The sequence below is a fragment of the Protomyctophum parallelum genome (genome assembly GCF_964188405.1).
Source record: "Protomyctophum parallelum genome assembly, chromosome: 12".
Classification (NCBI taxonomy): domain Eukaryota; kingdom Metazoa; phylum Chordata; class Actinopteri; order Myctophiformes; family Myctophidae; genus Protomyctophum; species Protomyctophum parallelum.
In genome coordinates, this window is record NC_139712.1 from 20443251 (window position 1) to 20471178 (window position 27928).

The 27928-nt window shown below is 43.6% G+C and overlaps 2 protein-coding genes across 2 annotated transcripts; both read right to left on the reverse strand.

The window, feature by feature from the left end:
* Positions 1-546: 546 nt before the first annotated feature.
* LOC310867566 (activin receptor type-2B-like) lies at positions 547-12593 on the reverse strand (the record flags this gene model as incomplete). Its single annotated transcript, XM_083777681.1, has 11 exons — positions 547-774; positions 1408-1538; positions 2578-2713; positions 3675-3789; positions 4087-4235; positions 4931-5074; positions 6396-6533; positions 6744-6883; positions 7086-7192; positions 9364-9595; positions 12533-12593. The coding sequence occupies 11 exons, from the start codon at positions 12591-12593 to the stop codon at positions 547-549; spliced, it is 1581 nt and encodes a 526-aa protein (XP_083633807.1).
* Positions 12594-17720: 5127 nt separating this feature from the next.
* Positions 17721-20369, reverse strand: LOC310867813 (protein transport protein Sec61 subunit gamma; the record flags this gene model as incomplete). The annotated part of the gene is made up of 3 exons (XM_083777960.1): positions 20236-20369; positions 18955-19055; positions 17721-17827 (listed from the first exon to the last, which is right to left on the reverse strand). The coding sequence occupies exons 2-3, from the start codon at positions 19046-19048 to the stop codon at positions 17721-17723; spliced, it is 201 nt and encodes a 66-aa protein (XP_083634086.1). The 5' UTR covers positions 19049-19055; positions 20236-20369.
* Between the last annotated feature and the right edge of the window lie 7559 nt (positions 20370-27928).

Below are 27928 nucleotides of genomic sequence, written 5' to 3' on the forward strand. Positions count from 1 at the left end.
AGTATAGAAGAGAGATAGTCACAAGTCACTTACTCACTTGTTGTAACTTGTGGGGGCTATATTGTCTTCCATGAAAAATATTTCGAAGCGATGTTAAACTCTGCATGGCTCATTTCCATGCGTCACACAGTCAGGGACCCTGCTGACGACTTGGGCCACTGTTTACCCTCCTGCATATATCAGCGCTGCATGCAGATCGGCTATTTTACCGTTTGTGAGGAGCGTGCGTTATTACGCGGCGGAGCCGCAGAGAAAATTGTTATTTATCATTATAATGCGTGTGAAATGGCATGTGTGGCGTGTTGCGTGGTAAAGGGTTAAATTGCGTGACTGTCACACTCAAAGGGTGAGACATGGCAGCTCTGTTAAAAATCACGCATGCTTCATCAAATGGTGGTCCGCGGCTCAAATGTCGAATAAATAATGGACCCTGATATGAAAAGAGTGTGGAAAAACCACTGAGTTTAGAAGAGATCTTTTTTTTAGAATCAACCTCAGGGTCTTAATGGGTTAACCGTTGACATCGAGGCGCATCTCTTCCGTCCGTCATAAAGAGGACTCCTTGTGGGCGGCGTCAACATTGGTCACCGCGGGAAGGGGCAGGGCCACGCACAGCGGCTGGGCGTGGTGGCTGTGCCGGCAGGGAGGCGGGGTTATAATGACGGGGTTGCCGTGGAGAAGTCTGATCCTCTCCTCCACGCAGCCGGCAGACAGACGGGCCTCGGCGTCATGATCCCAGCACTCCTCGACTGTCTCACACACCTGGCACGCACCCTGCAGACAGACAGACAGACACACAGACAGGCAGAGAGACAGACAGACAGGTGATCCCAGCACTCCTCGACAGACAGACAGACAGTACCAGCTAGGGGTGCGTCCCAAACCTCGGGACCAAGCAGGTACCGAACCGAACATGCTTGGGTACCCATTACAATAGTTCAATTCGGTTCCTACAGACGCGCGCAGTCACGCGCTATTTATTCATTATTTTTCTTCGCTTTTTTATCCTATCCTTGATGTTGTTACAGTAGATATATCTTGCTCAGACATATATTTGTTATTGTCAGTAGTAGTAGTAGTAAGGAGGTAAATACAGAATAGATAATGAAATAAAATAAAACATGCAGCTCAGTATCCACAAATGGCTCAACTGTTAAATAAAGGAGAGGATGTTAGTCTATTCATGTCTCTTAAATTAAAGGCTTAAAAGAATACAATACGACGGACAGACAGACAGACAGACAGACAGACAGACAGACAGACCTGATGCAAACCCCACAGAGAGACAGAAAGGCAGAGAGACAGTTGAGGACCTAAGTACCAATTATTGTGCGTGCATGTTGTTTTTAACCATATTCGAAAATAGAATATGAATTTATCAGCCCTAGTGTGTGCGTGCGTGCTCACGGTGTGTTTCAGCCAGTCCTCTTTGAAGGCGGGTCTCATCTTCTTGTTCACGACCACTTCCTGTAAATCCTCCAATGTGGGATGAGGTCCAATCTCTTCCTCAAACGGTAGCGCGTACTCCTCTATTGGACCTGAACGCACACACACACAATTATGCCATTATAACTCAATGGCACGAGCGAGCGGAAGCGCAGTCAGCCTGGACCTCAAATCTGAGCTCCGGGCTGACTCACATGACGTCATGAACATCCGTCCACCTCCATGAAAGTGCTGTAGTTCCACTTTTCTCCAGTAGGTAGTGGCAGCTTCAACGTTGGATAGCCTTACTGGGGGCTTGCAAGGTATACTGCTCAGTATCAGTATCAGCCATTATAGGAAGCGGCTCTATAGAGCGGCGCAGTCCCTCCCCCTTTCAGAACAATGAACGGCCCAGGAAATGAAATGCAATGCATTCTGACCATAGGATTTTCTTTAAGTATTTAAGCCAACTCGGATCGTGACAAATTATGACAATGAACACAATATTTTGGGCCGATCAAATAATTTATAAGAAGAAAAACAAAACAAATAGTGTTGTCTCCTGCCTTTATTTTCTTCTTTCTAATGATTTGATCGGCAGAAAATATTGTGTTCATTGTCATGATGTGTCACGATCCGAGTTGGCTTTGTCCGCGGCGTAACCGTCTTTAAATAAATACCAAAAAAAAATCCTATGGTCAGAATGCATTGCATTTCATTTCCTGGGCCGTTCGTTGTTCTGAAAGGGGGAGGGACTGCGCCGCTCTATAGAGCGTTGCAGTCCCGCCCCCTACCAGGGCCCAAGAAATGATTCTCCGTTCATTTTCCTCATAGACTTTTCAGAAAGTATTTATTTAAGGACGGTTACGGTTTGTTGTTTTTCTTCTTTGTAATTGTTTGTTTGATCCAAAATAAATACTTTTTGAAATGTCTATTGGAAAAATGCATTGGGATTCATTTCCTGGGCCTGGCGTCGTCATGACAGGGGGCGGGACTGCGACGCTCCATTTGGAGGAGGCGTTGTTTCCTTTATACCCATGATTTATGTCTGCTGTGTCTTACCAGTATGTCAACTATGTTGAGCGTGTGTGTGTGTGTGTGTGTGTGTGTGTGTGTGTGTGTGTGTGTGTGTGTGTGTGTACCATACCGTACCGATTGTGTTGCATCGTGACAGCAGTTCCCACAGCACCAGGGCCAGAGCGTAGATGTCTATCCTGAGGAAGGCATCTCTCTGGAAGTTAACGGCACCTTCCAACACCTCTGGAGCCATGTACCGCCATGTACCCACCTGCGCACGCGCACACGCACACACACACACACACACACACACACACACACACACACACACACACACACACACACACACACACACACACACACACACACACACACACACACACACACACACACACACACACACACACACACACACACACACACACACACACACACACACACACACACACACACACACACACACACACACACACACACACACACACACACACGACGTGCAGAGAATGTTAAGAGAGGCAGGGGCCAAAAATACTTCTGGCCAAAAATAGCTGAACTACAAGCTCACAGCGAGTCACGTTGAGAGCTTGTAGATCAGCTATTATTGGGGCACGACGACCCTGCACTTTTTAGCTACTGAAGATGCGGCCGTGCTTCATGGATTTCTACACGGACAGATTATCTCAATGCAAAATGGCGAATTTGAGTGCAGGAGAGTTTGAAAGAAAGCAATTCTCCTCAATGCTGCCTTCAGGTGTGGCATAGAAAGGAGAGGGGGGGGGGGGATTTTCATTTATTTTATCGTGTAGTATAAATGTTGCATTCATGGTCTGGAGAGGCCAGATATCAAATATAGAGTTCGCTCGTTGCTCACCTCCGGGGCCACGGATGTTAGAATTTTGCATGGCCGGGTGTTTCTGTAGCACCCGCGCATTCCGTGTTCTTCAATATGAAAGCATTTTAATCTGATCAGTGGCTATTTTCTCAAAAGGTTTTAATTAAGAGTGCAATACACCTCCCAACTGGGGCGCTTAGTTGAAAGCATATAGTGAAAAAACCAAGAAACTGTCCGGCAGTCGGACAATAACGCTTTTTATTGAACAATACGGAATGCTAATGCCAATACCCCGGGGGTGATCACTTTATATTTGAAATCTGAACGTCTATTATAGACGTTTATTATAGTACCGCAGGGCGATGTTTCAGGGTTATGTTTGTTCCTATAACTTCCTAACCTGTCCATGGATTTCCCCCGGAGGCTTCCCCGGCTCAAAGCACACGGCCAGCCCAAAGTCACCGATCACTGCTGTCAGGTCTGTCCTCAGCATCACGTTCTTACTCTTAAAGTCCCTGAGAGAGAGAGAGAGAGAGAGAGAGAGAGAGAGAGAGAGAGAGAGAGAGAGAGAAATGTGTAAATTGTAGAAACACTGAACAGAAAATTGTAAATTGTATAGGCTATATAAACACTGTACATGAAGAACAAACAGAGCAATTACTATTCCCGGGGACCTTCAGGTATAGTCTCATCAAATGGTGGTCTGCAGCTCAAACGTAGAATGAATAATAATGAAATTAAAAAGGTTGAACACACCTGTGGGCGACGGCCGGTTTGGGGGCTTGGCCCTTGCGTTGGGGGACAGAACGTACCTGTGGGCGACGGCCGGTTTGGGGGCTTGCCCCTTGCGTTGGGGGACGTCCTCGTGCAGATAGGACAGACCTCTGCACATGCTCTCTGCCATGAGGCACAGCTCTGTCCACGACACCGTGTTGGCCTTCAGGTAGTCTGACAGAGAGCCCTGCACGCACACGCACACACACACACACACACACACACACACACACACACACACACACACACACACACACACACACACACACACACACACACACACACACACACACACACACACCACAGTAGTTATTTAGTGTTAGTTATCTTTATTAAAAACAAAGAGACTAAAACACCCGGAAATCATGTGATTAAAACAAAAAAACTCCGGCCCGTCCACTCCAACTCTAAAGGTTTCTAAAAATCACACTATAATGTGAAGTGAGCGGTATGGCTTTGGGTTGTAATGACGCGTGTGCGTGTGTGCATGTGCACGTGCATTTAATATATACTGTAGCGACTTTATCCAAGGCATTCATACACCGATGACAGGGGAAACCATGCAAGGCACCAACCTGCACGTCGGTTGGTGCCTTCGCTCAGTCTTGCTCAAGGACACTTCGACACCAACTCTGGGGGAGCCTATGGGTTTGAACTGGGAACCGACCAACCGGCCACTCTACCCCTGAGCCACCGCCTCCCCATTATTAGTCTGCGCAGCTGTGACATTTAGGTCACCCAGCGGTTCACATCTCCTCTCCTCTCCTCTCCTCTCCTCTCCTCTCCTCTCCTCTCCTCTCCTCTCCTCTCCTCTCCTCTCCTCTCCTCTCCTCTCCTCTCCTCTCCTCTCCTCTCCTCTCCTCTCCTCTCCTCTCCTCTCACCAGCTCATGGTATTCGGTAAGGAGCCATAGTTCCATGTCCATGTCGGTTCCTCTCCGCTCGGCGGCGATGAACCTCAGAATGTTGTCGTGGTTCATTCCTGGCGTCTGGAAAATGGCCGTCTCGTTCGCCCACGACTGTCTGTCCTGGAAGACAAAACATGACGACAAACATTCGGCTGTATGTCCTGGAAGACAAAAACATGACCACAAACATTCGGCTGTATGTCCTGTAGGACAAAAACATGACCACAAACATTCGGCTGTCTGTCCTGTAGGACAAAAACATGACCACAAACATTCGGCTGTCTGTCCTGTAGGACAAAACATGACCACAAACATTCCGCTGTTCATTTTGAACCTTCGTCACTGGTGGAAAAAGTACTCACATGTTTTAGCCTGTATGTACTTAAGTAAAAGTATCAATACTGTTATATGTAGAAAGTCCGGAATTCAAAATGTACTTGAATAAAGTACACAAGTAACGGTACTTAAAATACCAAAAGTAGAAAGTATTCATTATGCAGAATTGTGAGCTTGTAGATCGGCAATTCTCAAGTGGCCGATACAGGGCTGAAGTGGTTAATGCATGTTTTGCATTAATAATAATAAAGTAATAAATAAAGTAACTAATAACTAAGGTTTTCAAATAATTGCAGTGGAGTTAAAAGTATATTTGCGTGGAGTAGAAGACGTAAAAGTATTGGACGTTGGAAATACAAAAGTTGAACTTATAAGTCTACAGAACTAAATGTACTTACTTTCCCACCAGTATCAGTGTACTGGTCATTACTGTAACTGTACCTCATTCGTTATAACTTATTAATTATCACCAGGAAGACACCCTGAGGGCGAGAGGCGGGCGAGGTCGTGTGCACGCATCCGCCTGGGTGACAGCAGACTGCTGGTCGAGTGCTGGCGCTTTAGCATGGGGGGGTCATATAAACATATGGAATGAATTGATGGCCTTATATGGACCGTGCTTTGAGTGTACAGGGTTTGATGAGGGCCCAGGTAGGGCCGGACCTTCATTTCCGGGCCTGTTGAGAACTCTAGTTTTCGCCGGCTGCACTAATAACTTTGGCGCAGGCCCGTCTAGAGTTTGAATGGACAGGTATCAGTCAAAAGGGAGACACCGAAGAGGAGGATGGATGAATAGGGAAGGATCAACATATGAAATGTCGGAACAGGTCAGCTTACTAAGGGTTTGAGGTTTGAGGCGAGATGTAGAGTTGTTGGCCAATATTGATGACATCAGGGATCTCCATATATGAGCATTTACATGGCCTTAATATTGATGGCCATCAGGGTGCTCTATACCTGATGATGTCACATGATGTCACAAGGCATGACCATATATGGAGACGTGGGATGACGGACGGACAGACTGACGGGAAATGCCCGTTTTCATAGTACATGCGACATGCGGTCGTGATAAAGTGGTATTATGATATATGAATTAATGCACCTGCAGTGGGAAGATCTTGACCGCTACGTATTCATTCATCATCTGGCCTTTCCACACGCATCCAAAGCGTCCCCTAGCTTTCACCTCCAGCAACTGCAACGGCCTCAGTCCTACCAGGGGAGAAGACGGTGCACAGCCCTGGAGAGAGAGAGAGAGAGAGAGAGAGAGAGAGAGAGAGAGATTGCTGTGTTTTCTTATATCTGTGTGTGTATGTGTGTGTGTGTGTGTGTGTGTGTGTGTGTGTGTGTGTGTGTGTGTGTGTGTGTGTGTGTGTGTGTGTGTGTGTGTGTGTGTGTGTGTGTGCGTGCGTGCGTGCGTGCATGTGTGTGTGTGTGTGTGTGTGTTTACCTTGACCATGTGCTCGTGTCCATAAGGAAGTTTATGGTGCGTGCACCTCCAGAGGGCGCTAGTGAGCAGCAGGATGAACATGCAGAAGAGCAGCAGAGAGTAAACCAACACACTGCCCTGCACACTGCTGGAGCCTGGACCTGAACACACACAGACGCACGCACGCACACACTCTTACTTAATACTTATACTTGCTTGCACGCTTGCACGCACGTAATACTTATACTTGCTATAGCGACTCGTGCAAATAACTTTTGAACCCACCCACGCACGCACACGCATGCACACACTCACACTCTCTCACACACACACACACGCACGCTGCCGCACACACACACTCACCTGGCGCTGGGATGTCAGGCAGGTGTGTGAAGTGTTCGTTGCAGACGTTTCCCTCACAACAACAGAAGAAGACCTGGGGACTGTCCTCTGTTGCTACACACTCCGATCTACAACACACATGCACATGCGCACGCACGCACGCAGTCTCACACACACACACACACACACACACACACACACACACACACACACACACACACACACACACACACACACACACACACACACACACACACACACACACACACACACACACACACACACACACACACACACACACACACACACACACACACACACACACACACACACACACACCAGTGTTGTTGATAGTACAGTCATAGAGTAATTTTTTTTGAATAAAATGTAATTTAGTCATACTGTATCTGTGTCATCCAAAATGTTTTATTGGTAGTCTAGTTTCAGTCGACTAAATATCATACGATTTTAGTCAGCTAAATCTACAGTTGATTTAGTCGACACAAATGTGTTTTGGCAGGTCTTGATTATGTCGTAATGCCATATGCTACACAGCATCGCGACTGTCACAGACGTGCGCAGAGCAAGTTCAGTCAGGAAACTCAGTGTAGTTGCTCATGATTCACTTCATCCAATCACACATTCATTCCAGTTTCATACCGGCTATTTAAACTGGAAGTTTGCTCTGCTCAATCTGTTTGCTAAGTTGCTGCTGCACATTGATACTGCTGCACTGCTGTCTGCTTAAACGCACTGCAGCTCACCCTCCTACACCCCAACTACCACCTGTCGTTTTGGATCTGCTGTTTAGGTACGGGGTAATCAGAGTCCCTATGGTTGGGACTGATGCGCTTGATCTCAGTACGTGAAAAGCAAATCCAATTAATCGCCAAACCATGATAAATATATTGCAAATTTTATATTCAATAAATATATATACCATCCATTCTTGAGTTGCCCTGACTGAATTGGTTCCATGCTGAAAATCGCCGATCTACAAGCTCACAACGCGTCCCAGTGCGATGCATTGTGAGCTTGTAGATCTGCTATTTTCAACAGAGCACAATCCAAACATAAAATGACTTCATTGTCTTTAGGTTAGGCATAGTTTTACTGAGGTTAGGGTTCGAGGGAAGCAGGGGGCTGAGGTAAAGGATTAGGCATAGTTTTCCTAAGGTTAAGGTTAGACTTAAAGGAGAATTTCGGCCTAGAAGGCTTTCTTACCTTTATTTGTAGTTGTTACGTCTCCACCAAAGAGGTTATTTTGTGCAAAAGCGCATTATTGGCTATTTCTCCTACCATAAGCCCTCAATGGGGGTTGGGGTTTAGTGCTAATTTGCTTATTTCCATCAAAATAAGTAATAAGCTTGGGATACTATTACATTATGAAGAGACGATATATTTAAAAATATATATTTTTTGAGCGATATATAATAATAAGCGAATTAGCACTAAAACACAATGCCCCATTCAATTCAATTAAATTAATTGAGGGCATATGGGTAGGGGAAAAAACATTTTTTGTGGCCATTTCCCCAAAATATTGCACAAATATATTTGTGCAATATTTATATTTGCACAAAATAACACCCCACTTTGGTGGGGACGTAACAACTACAAATAAAGGTAAGAAAGCCTTCTAGTCTGAAATTCTCCTTTAACACAAATTTAAAAAGAAATCTTCTAAATCCTCCAGTTTTCAAAAACAGCAGACCTACAAGCTCGTAGCGCGCCACTCGGTGACGCGCTATGAGCTTGTAGATCTGCTATTTTGCAATAGCTCAAAAACACCAAAAGGGGTTCAAGTATTATAGGGTCAGGGTTAAGCATAGTTACAAAACGATACTATGGGAAGGAATAACCTTCAATCTCTACAGCCAATCACACTAGAACTAGCATATTATCACATTGTGAGATGGAGGATGACTGAGTTAAGCAGTCACACCTGGCCTGAGTCAAACTAGAACTGGACTCAGAGCTGGGTGTGGCTGCGCACCTGTTGTGCATGGACTTGATCAAGGCACAATAGGATAAATCAGTCATCTCCACAAACAGTCTGCAGGACAGTGGAGAGATCATAACCTGACTCTGCGAGATGGAAGCAAGCTTCTTGGATCTGGCAGCGTCAGGTTAGACCGTTAGAGAGATCACCTCTCCTGTGTAAAGTGATATTATTGTGTATAATTCCCTGCACATGAAGGAATAAAGCTACAAACTTAAGGAAGCTGCCCTGTGTTGTGTCCTTCCTTGCCCTGGGTATAGTGACTAGTCGGTCACACACACATATAATAATATATACCTGTCGTAGCAGTTGAAGTCGTCCAGCCAGCAGCCCTTCTTCACCAGCTGTACGGAGCCCGTGGAGTTGGTCCAGGAGGCGTAGCAGTGAGAGCGCTTGTTGTCCTTCTCCCCCGGCGACGCTTCGGCCTCGCAGCGCTCCACGCCGCTCTGGTTGGTGTGCTCCAGCTCGTGGTTCACGTTGTAGTACACGCACTCGCTGGTCGGGACGGCCCGCCCCCCATACACTGACACTGCAGATGAGAGGAGGGATTGGTTGGTTGGTTGGTTGGTTGGTTGGTTGGTTGGTTGGTTGGTTGATTGACCCCAAAACAACCAGAAGGATATAATAATAATAATAATAATAATAATAATATAATAGCGCTTTTCAAGGTACCCAAAGTCGCTTTACAGAACATAAGTAAAAACTATTTTATTAGAAAGCTAGTTAAAAGGTTAGAAACTAGAAAACAAAATCAAAATGGACAAACAAGAGGGTGTGTGTGTGTGTGTGTGTGTGTGTGTGTGTGTGTGTGTGTGTGTGTGTGTGTGTGTGTGTGTGTGTGTGTGTGTGTGTGTGTGTGTGTGTGTGTGTGTGTGTGTTCTCTTGTTGGACTTGTGGGGTTCCAGTAGGTTATGTATATGTATATATGGATATGTCAAAATATGCTGTATTGTGAATCAGCAGGCTTTTCTATAGGCTCCTATAGGCCTTAATTGTTCAATATTATTATAATGTTTTTGAGCACAGCTAATCGCTCCAACGTGTAGCTTTGTGTGTATGTTTGTGACTATAGTCTGACCACCCCGTTTTCTCTGAATCCCCATAGACTTCACTGTGTGTGTGTGTGTGTGTGTGTGTGTGTGTGTGTGTGTGTGTGTGTGTGTGTGTGTGTGTGTGTGTGTGTGTGTGTGTGTGTGTGTGTGTGTGTGTGTGTGTGTGTGTGTGTGTGTCCACCGAATCTTTCAGATTCTTTATATTCCCTTAGCTTCCATTCTGGCTAAGATTGGCATCCAGCCCACAATAACCTGCACCTGACCTGGCGGAGAGCCGGAGATCTGCTTCTGAGGTGCACCTTTTCTAGTTAAGCAGTGTAAGGCATTTCACAGAATTAATAGATCAGGATTAAAAGTGACATATGCACTACCCCTATAAGGGTAGTTCATAAAAGGGGTGACCAGGTTTCAGGCCTCTGTTTGGCCAGAAGCCTGATTTGAATGTTTGTTGGGGAACCATAACCTCGCTTCACCAGGCTTTCCACCTCGGAGGAAAGCCTGGTAGTCTGTGTTATAAAATTGCCGTATGATCCGGTCGGGAGCGGATGATATCGTTACGTCATGTGGTAGTCATTGTTTTGTATAGTCATCAGGCCGGAAACAATCTGGAACTCAATCTGGAACTTCCTTTCCCTCAAACCGGAAAGAAAAACATTAAAAGCGTGACTCGTTCTCTCATATAGCCTGCCAGCATTTATTGGGGAAAATCGGTTTTAGGGAAAGGAAGTTCCAGATTGATGGTTCCTGCCTGATGACTACAAAACAATGACTACAACATGACGTAACGATATCATCTGCTCCCGACCAGAATTATGGCAATGCAACAAAGGCTATTTGGGACCTGGAGGCATGAGGTGGTGTACAGTCTAGTAGTACTTGGTAAAAAGAAACACTGAAACTAATGTTGGAGACATTTATGTAATGTTCAAAAGAGTGGAAAAGGGTGGGTAGTGGACGGAGAAGAGAAGCACTAGTATTAACACGTTTATGGTTGGGGCACAGTGGACTAAATAAAACATTGGAAATGATAGGAAAACATCAGTCTGGGTCATGTCACCCGATTCGACTGTTATCAATAGACAAGACCGCAGTTATCACTTAGGATCAGTACGATTCTTTTCGACGACCTACTGGGAATTATCGGTTGATTTTCGGTCGAAACTGTCAGGTAGACTAGAGGAGTCATGCTATGAACTGCAGAGCGTATGAGATGGAGAGGCAGGTGATGAGGAATCAGATGTGTTGGTGTGAACGTGACAAAAGCTGTTAATGTGATTGTGTGAAATGCAAATATGTGTGCTTGTGTGCGCGTGTGTGTGTGTGTGACCTTGTGACATGTCTCGGTTTGGATAAAGAGCTATATGTGGTCACTTTGCATCAGAAAGACACGCATGCACACACATGCACACACACACGGATGTGCACACACACACACACACACACACACACACAGAAATGCATCTGGCAAGCAGAGCATGGCCCACAGAGGGCTTGCAGGGATGTTGCCGTCATCAAATTACTTACATTGGAGAGTGGAAAAAAGTTTACGTTTTTTATACTTGCAAAAGCAAGCAAAAGCAAAGCAAAAGTATACTGCAATGTAGAAATACTCTGTTATACAAGTGAAATTCCGGAATTCAAAATGTGATTGAGTAAAACGTATTAGCATCAGAATGTACTTGAAATCTTTTGAAAATAGCAGGTCTACGAGCTCACAACGTTGCGGCGCAGTGTGCCACATTGTTGAGCCTGTAGAGCACTTTCATAGAGTTCATGTGTTACAATTGGCCCCCTGGTGGTCCCCAGACCCCACTTTGAGAACCTCTGACTTAAAGTATATAGGCCTACTCTGACCTACTCATAGTGACTTATAATCACACTATAATGCATGTTCTCAATGAAACAAAATAGAACGCATCATAAGTAGGCCACTAAGTAAACTATGACAATTAGTGTTATTACGATATTACATTTATTATATTATTGAGAGAGAGAGAGAGAGAGAGAGAGAGAGAGAGAGAGAGAGAGAGAGAGACATCTGTCCGGGTCAAAATACCACACTCACTCACACTAGCACGCACGCACACACGCACGCTCTTTCCCAGACAGGGGCCCCAACTCCAAGACAATGGTTTGTGACATAAGGACAGAGCCATAGAAACGCACTGCCCCGCCCCCTTTGACTCTATCTCACTTTAAATCAGGGGTCTTCAATGTGTGTGTGTGTGTGTGCGTGTGTGTGACCCCCACTCAGTGTTGGGGAAAAAGTACTTGCGTGTCTTACTTGAGTGAAGTATATCAACACTGCAATGCAGAAATGCTTTAACTTTACTTTAACCACTCAAACTCATAGATCTGCTATTTTTGGCAAATTTCGGCAAGGAATAATCCCTATAATCAATCAAACGGTTTACCTTCAAACAGAGTCTCCAACAGCAGAAGAGCCCCGAAGGTGGCCCCGGACGTCCAGAACATGATCCAATTGGTCCAGAAATGTATCCTACGTCCAGAACATCACTCCTATTGGCATGCAGTGATTAGGGAAGAAGTGTACTCTCTATATGATCTCTTATTGGTCCACAGTCCAGAACGTCAGAACATTACATCCAAATGCAGATCCTTCACATCCAGAACATCATCTTAATTCCCTTTTGGTCCAGAGCCAACCTCCTATTGGTCCAGAACTGTAGCCTATATGTCCAGAGCCAACCTCCTATTGGTCCAGAACTGTATATAGCCTATACACGTCCAGAACCAAGCTCCTATTTGTCCAGAACCACACTAGCTCCTTTTGGTCCAGAACTTTGCATCCAGATTGGAACGGTGAATTGGGTTCAGAACATATTTACAGCTAGCGACGCATCTCCACGCCACAACATCTGTGTGTGTGTGTGTGTGTGTGTGTGTGTGTGTGTGTGTGTGTGTGTGTGTGTGTGTGTGAGTGAGTGAGTGAGTGAGTGAGTGAGTGAGTGAGTGAGTGAGTGAGTGAGTGAGTGAGTGAGTGAGTGAGTGAGTGAGTAAAAAACGTCTTTCACGCTTTCAAATCCATCTGAGGTGAAAGAATAAAATAAACACAGACTCGAACCACCAACTTCTTTCTTTCTTTCTTTCTCTCTCTCTCTCCGCCAGGTTGTCGGTCCACCTCCTCGAGCGAGAAGACTGAACTGAACCCAACTTGGGGGGAGAGAGAGAGAGAGAGAGAGAGAGAGAGAGAGAGAGGTTGTCCAGACAACATCTGTCCTGTTCAGAATGCACGCACACACACACACACACACACACACATATAGGCACGGGCATCATTATGCGCACACACTCACATATAGTTCAATCAGCACTTTCTCTTTCTCTCCGCACAAAGAGTGTGTGTGTGTGAGGGTGTGTGTGTGTGTGTGTGTGTGTGTGTGTGTGTGTGTGTGTGTGTGTGTGTGTGTGTGTGTGTGTGTGTGTGTGTGTGTGTGCGCGCATGTGCGTGTGGGTGTGACTGTGAGACAAAGAGTATGAGAGAGAGAGAGAGAGCAGATGGAGATAGTCCTTTGGGGGTTCAAGAAATACCCACAAAGTAACACATGCTACTATCTGAATTGGCAAAATGGAGTTCCTATATTATATATCATTCCTATACATCATAATAGAATATTATTAGGGTTGTTCATTTTCAAATGATCGGAATCGGATCGGGAGCCTAGACTGGAAATTGTCTGTGATTTGGGATATTGTACTATTGTGATATGGCATAAACGTGTTCTATAAAATATAAATATCGGCAAATGCTCAAAATCAAATGATCTGAATCGGACCGGGAGCAAAAAAACGTGATCGGGACATCCCTAATTAGTATGATTAGTAGGGCCGGGACTAATTGCGATTAATTTAGATTAATTAACTACAGAGAAATTAATTGCGATTAACTACAGATAAATTAATCGCACCTTTTTTTTCACCGCGGAACGTTTCTCACTGGGCGCTTTTCTATAGTACTGAAAACTGGAAATAATAAAAAGTCACCCCATTTTGTGTTGCCTAGAATTGGAGGTCTGACAAAAAACAGTAACAATATGAAGTATTAGCTTTGTGATGTCACTGAGATGTACTTGTTACTGTTACTAAATTTATTTCAGACCTCCAGTTCTAGGCAACACAGAATGGGGTGACTTTTTATTATTATTTCCACAACAGGTATATTAATGACAGTAAAATGTTGAAAATGAGTGGTATCCTGTAGTCACTATTCATTGATTCACTGGGATACCAAAAAACATTAAAAAAAAAGGTTTCTCGCTGTTCTCGGGTTGAATATTGATATGCGATTAATCTAGATTAATTAATCGCAAAGCCTCTGATTAATTAGATAAATTTTTTTAATCAAGTCCCAGCTCTAATGATTAGTAATGACATTAAACATTTACAAGAAGTCTATACACAATTCAGAGAATGTAGAAGAATTGCCTGTTATTTCTCCTATGGTACCAACATCAGCACATGGAATTGTGGAAAAGACCGTATCCAATGATAACAAAATAGTCTACGATTTTGGTCTGAGAGGCTGAATCTCATCAAATGGTGGTCCATGGCTCAAATGCAGAATCAATCATTGATATATGAAAATCGGTTTAAAACCACTGCCATAACAGTTACGTTATGCCATAACTTATTGTGCAGAACTTCAATCAAGGTGTTAAAATGGAATATTTTACCAATGAGTCAGTAACACTATACATATTTAATAAGTTGTATAAATGCTGTTAGCCACAGCACAGCTGGGTCTGTAGTAGAGGCTAGACACCACCACCCGTTTTATTCATATTAAGAGTTAATTTTAAAGTTACGTTTTTCCAATACACCTGAGGTCAACTTTGTTATCAAAGCTCACCCGATTGTCTTTTTAGTGAATAGTGTGCAAATATATTAGTGGTTCTCAAAGTGGGTTCTTTAAGGGACAAAATGGTGTCATTTGCGCACCCACAGTCACTAATGCACTGGTTCTGAAGCTGGGGGTCACCAAATTATTTTGGGGGTCCCCAAGATGATTATCTTAATGTGCAACATAGTTTTCTCACTCAACAGTAAACAGACCAATATGCAGTATAAGTGTATACAGGAAGTCTGCACATTTCTGAAGTGTCAAATTAAGGACCTTCTTTTAACACCACTGACATACATTTTCATTGCATTTCAAAAGTAATCAAGGGATACCATAAAAACAATTGTGAAAACATAACTGACCAAATTGTCAAATATGAATACCTAGAGGCAAAATTAGATGATTCACATGCGCTATTTTCACAGAATGCATCTGTGGAACAGAGTCAAACGCAATTGCAAGCACTTGTCAGGGTGGGGGTCAGGGTTCAAATAGGATTACTTTGGGTCAGGGTTCATATATGATTATTACTTTTGGTCAGGGTTCAAATAGGATTACTTTGGGGGGGGTTGCGGCCTGAAAAGGTTGAGAACGGCTGCCTTAGGTTGTACATGATCCGAATGATATAAAGCAGTAATCTGAACAATAAGACCATAAAAAGGAGAATTCCATGCTAGAAGTCTTTCTTACCTTTCTTTGTAGTATTTCCCCGGCCTATACCATAAGCCCTCAATGAATTGCATCGAACGGGGCTATGGGGTGTTGTGCTAATTCGCTTATTTCCATCGAAATAAGTACTAAGTAAAGTGTGCCGCTTGGGATATTATTTACATTATGAAGAGAGGATATATACAAAAATAAATACAAAATTGAGCGATGGAAATATGCGAACACCCCATAGCCCCATTCCATTCAATTAAATTCATTTAGGGCTTATGGTAGGGGAAATAGCCAATAAGGAGGTTTTGCACAAAATAACACCTGGACCTCTTTGGTGGGGACGTAACAACTACAAATAAAGTAAGAAAGCCTTTTAGTATGGAACTAGAAAAAATGCCCTTCTGGGCACAGGTCTCCACCAGGATAGGAATGTTTAGGAGTAATATAAACATGTTTTTTGTTTGTTTGTTCCAATCTTTGCCAATCAGGATGGAATATGGGAAATGGTGCAGATCCGTGTTGATCGCACGCATGCACAATCCACCTGTTGGTGGCGCTATAACAGGCCAATGTGAAATGGGTGGGCTATATTCCTCAGCCTAGTAGGAAAGTGCGTGAAAGATTTCACGTCAAATTGCACGCTGCGTTCATGATTTGAGGCTTTTTGTTCAAAACAGGCCAAACCTGCAAAATTTGAAAGACAATGTTAGCCAATTAGGATGGAATATGAAATATCAGACACATCCGTCTTGAGCACATGACTATGGAGATACTGTGTAACGATTTGCGGGATTTTTGGACAGAATATCAGTAATATCCGAAAATGTGTTTTACAAAAGTCGGCCTCCTGGTGGCGCTCTAAAAGCCAGATGTGAACTACAGAGACTGTGTACCAATTTGCGCGATGTTTGGACAAAATCTGTAGGTGTACTGTGCAAAAACTTGTTTTGCACAAAGCGGCCTCCTGGTGGCGCTATAACAGGCCGTTCTCTCCCCGCATGCCTTCGGCCTGGTGGAGACAATTATCCTTTAACCAACAGAGTTTGACTGGAGGGTGCTCCGTTTCCTCTTTAAAAGATGTTTTTGTACACAGTCACTCACACAACAGAACTAATGCATTGGATTCCATGGCCATTGGTTTATTAAATCAGTCAAATACAAATGTACAGAATGTAAAAAATAACATTATTCCTTATACGCTCAGTCCCAACACCATTATATAACACATGGCACCAGTCGTAGCTCGGGGTCTTGTAGTTCCTGGGTCTTGTAGTTCCTGCCTCTGCCCTCTGGGTCTTGTAGTTCAGCCGCCCCTGGAGAAGAGAATAAGCCATTATTAGCAGGAGGAAAATAGATCACTTATCAGTTAACAGGGCTGCAACTACGGTATTCATTATTGTTGCAGCTAAGTATTCTATCAAATGCTTAAATAAATCAATTGCATAGAGAGAGACGGAGGCATCAATGAATCAACATGAATAGTTAGGATTTCTTTTTTTTATTAATAGACTACATTGATTAGTCTCACATTTTTTTAAGTACAAAGGTGCCGTGCAGAAATACAGAAAATGGCAGATCTACAAGCTCACTTAAGCCCTGTGAGGCCGACGTGTTGTTTGTGAGTTGATATCGATTTATGTGCAGCACCAATCTAGTAGGGATCCATTACCCCATGAAGACCTGAGGCAGATTCCTTTTTTTATCCCAAAAATTTGCAACATTAGTGTATCTAATGTAATCCTGGGTGCTACACTTCCTCTGCCAACCTGGGGAGAGCAACAGACTGACCAATCCGCTTCTTTTCACCTGACAGGGGGGGGGGGGGGATTCTAAACATGCCTTCTAAAATCAGTAGTTCACAGTACACTTTCAAGATTCTTTCAAATGTTAAAAAAATAGATGTACAAGGTCACAGCGCTGCACGAAGTGGCACACGGCAAGCTTAAAATCTGCTATTTTTTAATAGTGAACGCTAAAATCGATTTTTGCACCCCTAGTCTCCTGTTGTAATAGTTTCCATTACATTCATTCAATTCTTTCCTGGCACGGATACGCACACGCTGATGTGATGTAATGGATACTTACACGATTATGTTGTTGATGGGAATGTGGATGAGCTTGACGAAGAACCCAATGAAACCCATGATGGCGAACCCGATCGCTGTGGCCATGGCGATCTTCTGAAACTCTGCATGGAGAACAAACAAATGTGGACAAACAATCATTACTAACCCCATCCCGAATGAAACTCTGCAGGGAATACAATAAAAATCTATCTTTCATTTGCATTGCGAGCGGCATGGTACATATAGCAGTGGTTCTCAAACCGTGAGTCAGGACCCCCGGATTGTAAGGGGGTCCCCAGATGACAGTGACGTAACAATGTAAGGACTTTTAAGACAAAAACAATAAAAGACCATTACTGCATCAAAACTAATCAACAAACTACACTATAAGTAAGTAAGTCGGTTTATTGTCGGTATCAGCCAGGGTGCAGGAGTCTATCCCCGTTTCAATGCGCTAGACCTCTGGGAGAAGGATTGCTGAGGTGGAGCGCAACACCCATACCATCAGCTCCCAGTACTTAGCGCACAACATTAAGCCGTGCTACTCATATGCTGAGTTGGCTACCCAGACACTATGCTATAAAAACTGGTCAAACATTGGCCGATTTGTCAATAATATAAGAAATCGATCCACAAGCTCAAAACACCTCAGTGTTGGAAGTCAAACTAAAAAGGTATTAAATGCCTCAACTCACAAGAAAACATTCCAGCCGCTACCCACCCTGACAACAAGTCAGGGTGGGTAGTTCAAATAGGATTATTTTGGGGGGCCTGAAAAGGTTGAGAACTAGGAAGGCAAGGCAATTTCATTTACATAGCACCTTTCGTACACAAGGCAATTCAAAGTGCTTTACAAAATAAAAACAAATACAGAGTGCAAAGTGCACTTCAAATAGATTATAATAAACACAAGATAGCATATAAATTAGAACAAATACTCCCACCTTTGATTAAAAAAAAAAACACAGCTCATTTAAAGCCAAGGCAAGACCTAGCTATTATTAGACATCATTAGGATAGGCAATGTTAAATAAAATATGTTTTTAAATTGGAAAACAGCTATGGTTGGGGGTTTCGTAATGTAACCTGGAATATTACTCCAGGTTTGTGGTGCATAATGGTGAAATGTTCCTTCGCCACTACTATGTATATAGTAGTGAACACACTAAGCAGAAGGACAAGACGGCATAAGAGAAAGATGAACAAACTAAGCAGAAGGACAAGACGGCATAAGAGAGTTTAATGGTACCTTTTCGGTCTGGTTTGGTGCATCTCTTCACCAGCCTGATGGAGTCTTTGACGAACTGCCGGCTGGGCTCCACAAACTGCATGACCTGGTCCATGATGCTGCTGTGGTGAACAGAGAGGACAGCGTCAATATGTTATACATACAGGATTACAGTATCTATACATGTTAGCGCTAGACACGAGGAAAACACTGGACTTGAAACAAACCAAAAATAGACTATCTACAAGCTCACAACGCAGCACGGTGCGACGCGTTGTGAGCTTATAGATCGGCTATTTTGGTGAAGAGTCTAGACTTGACGTACTGTAGACTTTAAGAGAAGTTTAAATCGAGCACTTTGATGTTGTCTCTTGTCTGTTTAAAGCAACAGTAGTTGGCTCCAGGTGCCACATTTTGAATGTAGTAGTGTTCAGCAACTACTAACTACAGACAACTACTACTAAAGACAATAAATATTTTCATGGGAGAAAAAAATAATAATAATCTTGAAGAAAAACAGAGATTCACATTTGAGCAAGAATCGTGCAGCACTAAAGTGACATTGATAAAAATCCAAATGTTATCAAAGTATTCTGAGATACACCCAGACTTGCGTCCTGGCACCCACTCTGAGAATCCCTGAGATACAGTATACAGGTAGAATAGATCTAGAGATAACGTCTTACATCCAGCTCAGCAGATAGGACATACCAGTGACCTGAGCAAGTCTTTTTAACACACGATTTAGTTTTTAGTCCCATTTTAGTAATCTGGAATAGTTTAGTCTTTGGTCTACTCTACTCTATACAGTAGACTAAATATCAAAATATTAGTCTTCTAGTCTAGTCAACAAGATGAACACTGATTGAATACTTTATTAAGTACGTTTGCAAAACAAACAAGGGTACAGATATATAAGCGTTCTAAAAAAGACAACCCCAAGAAAAGCACTATGGCTTGATTCCATTGAGGTTGACCGTCCTCCTGTGTATTCAATTAATCATCAATGCATCTATAGAATCATTCACTTTACAGTTTACACCAACAATCACTTTAAACCTCACCGAACATTAAAACACATATGGGCATTCAAAGCGTAAAGCAGCGACCATAGCAGATGATTTCCAAGCTCACAAACGACGCGTCGTTCTTAGCATAGATATGGCTATGCTAAGAGCCTATAAAGAGGTAATACTAGAGCGCTTAACGTCACTAGCCGTAAATGCTATTAGTGATACTAATAAGGACTAAGGACTAAGGAGCAATTTAAGAGTTACAGATAGATAGTGTTTATATATTTACCCGTTTGTTGATGGTTTGGAGTCCTGTAGATGGTTTGTTACAGTCCAGTAGATGTGAACGTGTCTTCGGTGAGAGAGCTACTAAACTAAAAGGAAGGACACGTAGCGCTCGAGCTCAGATATGTCTCGATCTGATGACGAGCCATGGTAAGGCGAGACTACGTGAACACGGATAATACTTCCGCTTCTGGCCGATCTCTTCAGAATAAAAGTACTGTTGGTAGCGACTACTTCTTCCCGTCAAACCAAATTAAAGTATAGTGAGGTTGAGCTGTCGGCAGGAACTGAATGACGCGTTTCCAAACAAATCCAGAAAACTTCTGGCTGTTATGGTGATTTACTGACAGAATGATAATAATAAGGTCCAAAATCTAAATGTACTGAGAAGGTTGATACATTAAAACGTAGTTAAACTATAAAGGTAAACGTAAAAGCTAAACGGTCAACAGAAAATATTGAGCCTGTAGACTATAGAGCTCACCCCCATAACCATTCCAATTGTTCTCTCACTGAATGGCCACTGCCCAGGCACACAGCTGACATAACTAAAGGTGATTAGCAGACACACAGCAGGAGCCCATCAATTATATCATATATGGAACATCAAACCCGAGCGTGGGAAAAACAGAAAATAAAAGCAAGCTAAATTTATATGTTGGCTCCTACAAGTAGCCTACCCTCTAACTCTCCATCATTTAGTTGACGACCACCTAGAAGACGTTACCGTACTTCCCTTCCTTGCCTTTAGTAAGGGCATTTTATCAGGTATTTGATAATTTGACCAATCTGGGAACTAAATCGTTACCAAGAAATGTCTTCACCAATGTGTTTCTAAAGGTGTCTAATAACATGTACTAAAAGTTTGAAATTCAACTCCCGGGGAAATTGAGTTATTAGCATAATATGTGACCATATACCCATAACATCCTATATAAAGAAAAAAAGTCCAAATTTCATCATTCTTTCAGTAGCATGTGACATATGAAACTAGGGGGTTTTCATGATTCTGAATCCATTCCAAGCATTAGTTTTGCACAAAAAACACTCCTTGGGAGGAAAACGGCCATAGCCGTCATCACAAACGTGATGAGGTCAGCACATTTTGGTCAAGTGGATATGGCCTAATTTAGCCCAAGGAGTGTTTTTTGTGCAAAACTAATCCTTGGAATGGATTCAGAATCATGAAAAACCCCTAGTTTCATATGTCACATGCTACTTAAAGAATGATGAAATTTTGACTTTTTGGCCTTATATAGGATGTTATGGGTATGGTCACATATTATGCTAATAACTCAATTTCCCACAGGAGTTGAATTTATTAGACACATTTAGAAACACATTGGTGAAGAAATTTCTTGGTAACGATTTAGTTCCCAGATTTTCATAGATTTCTCTTACTAACTTGGAGGACTGCTCTCATGTGATGTCACTTGTCCCCACATGACGGGCCTGCCAGGTACAATACTACCACCTAGTGGACAAAAGAGTGAATTCCAGGAATAAAGTGTGCATGCAGAACCAGATTAAATATTGTAGCCTTCTTCTATCACTGTGTGCCCTCAAAGAGGAAATACACTATTAGCCAGAATATCAAACAAAAAACAAGGCCACATGTGATTGTCATTATTATCTTATATAAATCATTTTGTAAAATCCATACTGTATTTAAAGGACCACTTCACCACTTTTCAACCTATCTTCATTATAATATAGGTCCTCACCAATAGTCATGATAAAATGGCCAGAAATAAATCTACTCAGTCTGTGTCTCATAGGAGGGCTGTGGGCAGTTCAGAAACCCGTCCACGGTCCACCAGTGACATCATCGATGGGGAATCCAAGCTAATAGAAACTGGAGGCTTTCTAGTCCTGAAAAGTTGCAATGCGAAAACAGACGCCATCGTTCTCCTATGAGACACAAACTGAGTAGAAAAAACATTGTATCATCATTATTAGTGAGGACCTATTATATGAAGATTGGTTGAAAAGTGGTGAAGTGGTCCTTTAATGTGCTACAGTGGTCAGTGGGTGAATATAGCCAATAATGTAGCCCATGGTGAGATGGTGTTGTTGACACATTTAGGCTACAGGAAACATTATTTTGATATGAAAGCATAATTAATGTAGGCCTACTGTATGTAAAGCTCTGCACCTGTGTCTGCCTTTGCCCAGATGGCTGATGTGTAGAAGATTATGTAGCACTTGGCATAGTTTTCGATGAATTGAGTACAAAAGGACCCCAACGGAAACAAGCCATATGGACTAGCACATACATTTCCGACATCTTGTCCCCGCACATACCTTCCCGTAACCTCAGATCAGCAGACAAAGTTTTACTCAACCCCCCCAACACAAAGCTGGTGACGCAAGGCGGCAGATCCTTTGCTGCTAGGGCTCCACTGCTGTGGAACCAACTAGGCTACCTCTGGAACTCAGACAGACCACTTCAGTGTCCACTTTTAAAAAACTCTTAAAAACCCACTATTATTTAAAGGCTTTTAATGAGTTTGAATGAACAGTTCCAGTTTCTGCTTTTTTTATCTTGTCTTTTATTATTTTTTGTATTTTGTATTTGACTATTTCCATTGTTGATTTTAACTGCCTGTTGTGTATTGTATGTGAAGCACTTTGTAAACTTGTTTTTGAAAAGTGCTATACAAATAAAGTTATTATTATTATTATAAGGTTTATGGATAAAATCAATTTAGCAGACCTTGTATTGTACTTTACTTCAATGTGATCGTCCATGCAAGCTGTTAATAAAGTATTAAATAGGGGAGGATGGGGGAAGATGAACCGTCGGGTAAGTTGAACCACCCCCTGTATCTTTAAAACTACACACATGAGTATCATGTGACCTCAAAATCAGGACACACCCACCATTTCAACCTGACTGTGAAGATGAGAGACACATGGACAAAGTGGAAAGTACATTTTTATATTAAAGCAAAAGCACCCAGGTCTAAACTTATATATCATGCATGTTGGTGATATACCGAGAGACAGCGAAATGCCTTCACGACTGACGACCTATGTCGCGACGTATATTTTTCCGTCGCAACGTATATTCGAGTACGTCCTGGCGTAAATATCAATTCGTCCCGGCAGAACGGACTCGTCGCGGCTATATCTACCCGTTTGCGACCTAGTAGTTTGACTATTCTTTTACGTCGCGACAGAACGGGACACGTCACGGCTATATCTACCCTTCTCGACGTAAAAGGTAATTCGTTGTGGCGTGTGTGGACTCGTCGCAACAGAACGGAACTCGTCGCGGCTATATCTACCCGTTTGCGACGTAATGGTTGACTTTGTTATATGCCCGGTGCGCGGTGCCCTGCGCGGTGCCCTGCGCTGCCCTACGCCCACCGCGTGCACCTTGCCGGTCCGCCCTGCGCCCTGTGGCCTGGCACGTGTGCACGTGTGCCAGGCCACCGCGTGCACCATGCCGGTCCGTGGAGCCCTTCGCCGTCCCCAGGCGACCCTGCGTTCCAGAGCTGTCACATGCCCACCGAAAATAGCAGATCTACCAGCTCCTCTCCTACATACGGGATGGCCCGACCCGCGTCTGTGGACCCCTGGGGGGGTGTGTGTGTGAGCGTCTGAGCTCCTATCTGTGTGCCTCCCCCCCCCCCCCCCCCACCCCATGTGGACCCTTGCAGGGGGGGGGTCGGGGGGTCCCCCTATGCACTTTGTGTAGATGCTGCGTATCGCCTCATACTGAAAAAATTACTATTTTACGCACAGCGCAAGGCAATATGTGATTACGATCGTCCTTCTGGGGGGGGGGGGGGGGGGGGGGGGGGGGGGGGGGGCTGGCCTACACAATAGATAACCTACCCTGGCCAACACAATAGATAACCTACAAGGACATATGAATTTAATTTATATACACGGCTATATTAATTTAGCCGATCATCAAAGCTCACCGCGCTCGTATAGCGCATTGACTGTCTGTCTGTCTGTCTGTCTGTCTGTCTGTCTGTCTGTCTGTCTGTCTGTCTGTCTGTCTGTCTGTCTGTCTGTCTGTGTCTCAATGACTTCCTTAGGCGGATAATATAGACTACAAGTACTTTATTAAAGTAAAGTAAAAGAGTGAGTTATCATTGCGTTCTCTGCGTCGTAGCGCATGCAGATAGGCAGATAGGGGGGGGGGGGCAGTTCTATAGGCAAGGGCAGAAGGTTCCTATAACGACAGTGGGTGCGTGCCCACCTTAGAGTAGCCTATATATTTTAAGGCACCCGCCCCGCAACTTATTATTATTGGCTTATTATTTTGCCACCAGCGGAGTTGACGGTTGACGCCGTTGTCTAGTATAGACTATAGGCCTGTGCCAGGATGATTTTAAATAAATATGTCTCTGTCTCTGCGTCTCTAGAGCTATAACATATATACTGTAGCACACATCATGTGTGACACATGTGCACACACACACACACACACACACACACACACACACACACACACACACACACACACACACACACACACACACACACACACACACACACACACACCGAGTACTAAGTATAAGTAGCATATAGGGTACGGCTCTAAAAACATTAAATACTGCGGGAGCATTACACTAAACAAAGTTGGATTTGTACATTGCAGAAACGTAACATAACGTAAGTGTTCTTATTATTGTCCGTCTGGGTTTTATAATGCAGTGTGAGTCCGCTCCGCGATAGCCGATCTGCAAGCTCACAACGCGTTGCGCTGATTGACAGTGCACGTGCAGCAGCTACTGTATAAAATTATATTTAAGTAGGCTACTTTTTTGTGTGACGTCTGTGTGTTATTGACTTCTTGTTCCTTAATGTGCAGGTTTATCAGAGCGATATAGTGCAGCTGTGAGTGAGTAGGCCTATAGCTGCTGCTGCTGCGTCCGTGCACCAATAGAGCGACCGCGGCAGCGGCACGTATGAAATATTAAATAAAAATATGTTGGGCTTCCGGGCGTCCGTTTCTGGACTGTACCAACGGGCTTAGGGCCGGACGGTCCCTTAACTCCACGGGCCCCTATATTTTAGGCCCGTGCAGGGCTCTAGTGTGTGTGTGTGTGTGTGTGTGTGTGTGTGTGTGTGTGTGTGTGTGTGTGTGTGTGTGTGTGTGTGTGTGTGTGTGTGTGTGTGTGTGTGTGTGTGTGTGTTAAATGTGGTCATTTAAATGTAGGCCTATTATATACACGCACCATACAAGCACCTATATTATATAATGTGTTATACAAATGGGCAATCAACATATAGCAGCACCCCCCACCAGCAGATGTATATAAACATGGAATTGCGCTATGATATTAAAATGGACTGAGCTGTGATTGTGCCGTACTGCGCCGGCCGGTGGCCACTGGCCTATTCTGCCATGCAGTATAAATGCATTATCATGCCTGTTGGTGAAATATAAACATCTAAAATGGTTCAGTAATAATTAGCATAAGTTATTATTAACGAAAAACATCTAATACTATTTTAAATTGGTCTAATAAAGTTAAAGTTAGTAACTAATCAGAAGCAGCAACCATTTTGTTTCAAACAACTATAGACCAATAAAATAGTAGGCTAGTATTTATGTTTTTCGTTAATAATAATACATGCTAATTATTATTGAACGGTAAGTACGCTGGTATGTACGTACACTATAAGCTTGTAGATCTGTTTATTTTAGTCAGAATCTCGTGTGTGTGTGTGTGTGTGTGTGTGTGTGTGTGTGTGTGTGTGTGTGTGTGTGTGTGTGTGTGTGTGTGTGTGTGTGTGTGTGTGTGTGTGTGTGTGTGTGTGTGTGTGTGTGTGTGTGTGTGTGTGTGTGTGTGTGTGTGTGCGCGCGCACACACATCACATGTGCACACATGTGTGCTATATGTTATAGCTCTAGAGACGCAGAGACAGACATATTTATTTAAAATCATCCTGTCTCGCACGGCATATAGAGCCAATGAACGGAGCATACCCCCCCCCCCCCCCCCTCTCTCTCTCTCTCTCTCTCAGCACACGCTGTGCTGTGATATCAATCAGACGCAAATGATCATTGAGTAACGTTAGCTCTGACTCGCACATTATGTGAGATCACATAAAAGGCCTTTAATATAGCCACAGATCATATAGGAATAGGCTTGGGCACTACCCTACCATCTCTCTATAGTGGGGCACCGACGATCTGCAAGCTCACAACGCGCTGCATGTGGACGCAACACTTGGAGCTTGTAGATGCGCACCACAGATCATACAGGGCGTGTGTTCCAGCTAACCCTATAGCATAACACACACACAAGCAACAGTATAGACATCTATTCATCATTATTTATTTCAAATCAAAATACAATGTAATGCTGCACCACTGTCATGAAGTTCGCACGCACACGCACACGCGACACACACACACACACACACACACACACACACACACACACACACACACACACACACACACACACACACACACACACACACACACACACACACACACACGTTTGCTTTCATTCGCTGTATGATACATTAGGCGATATAGACCCGCTGCGGCCCAGCGATAATCAACCGCTGTCCGCTGCGATGCGTGAGCTTGTAGATCAGATGCCGACAGACAGACAGACAGACAGACAGACAGACAGACAGACAGACAGACAGACAGACAGACAGACAGACAGACAGACAGACAGACAGACAGACAGACAGACAGACAGACAGACAGACAGACAGACAGACAGACAGACAGACATGAAATGAAATGGTTCAATAATAACACACACGAGATTCTGACAGAATGCGGCGGCATGCTTAAAATAAACAGATCTACAAGCTTATAGTGTATACCATAGCGTATACATACCAGCGTACTTACCGTTCAATAATAATTAGCATGCATTATTATTAACGAAAAACATAAATACTAGCCTACTATTTTATTGGTCTAGTTCAGTTGATTGAAACAAAAGTCATGGAATTCAATTGCCTACATTCAGTATAGGCCTGGTTTTGATATAATGATGCAGGGAGATTTTCTGAGCCAGTCCGTGCCATGTCATTTTTTCAGATTAATATTTAAATCTTTAGTTGGAAGAATGCAATAGCATATCATAAGTGTTGACCATAATGGGACGGTTGGAACCAAATGAACCCCCGACGGGGCGCTATTCAGCTATAAGGCCTATAAACGATATGGCCATACAAATATGGTTATGTGGTGGTCTGTGACATGTCTGCGTGCGTGCGTGCGTGAAAGAAAGACAGAATACGACGCAATGACATGTCAAATTGTCAATTGTAGATCAGCTGCTTGTTATTTAAGTAGGCTAATATGAAGGCAGCGTCTCCGCAAACGTGGACACCCGTGGCCCCCCTTGATCCCCAAGGGTCCACGGTGACCCGTACCGCCCGGGGGTCCCCGGACCCGTTTGGGCGGCCCGTCAGGTGGTTTTCGAGCTTGTGGATTTGTATTTTTAATATTGCTTGTCAAACGTTTAAGGCATATAGCCTATTTAATCTGATTGGTATAGCTCTGCATGGTTGCTGCTTCTGATAGCCTACTAACTTTACGCACGCATGCGACACACACACACACACACACACACACACACACACACACACACACACACACACACACACACACACACACACACACACACACACACACACACACACACACACTAGAGCCCTGCACGGGCCTAAAATATAGGGGCCCGTGGAGTTAAGGGACC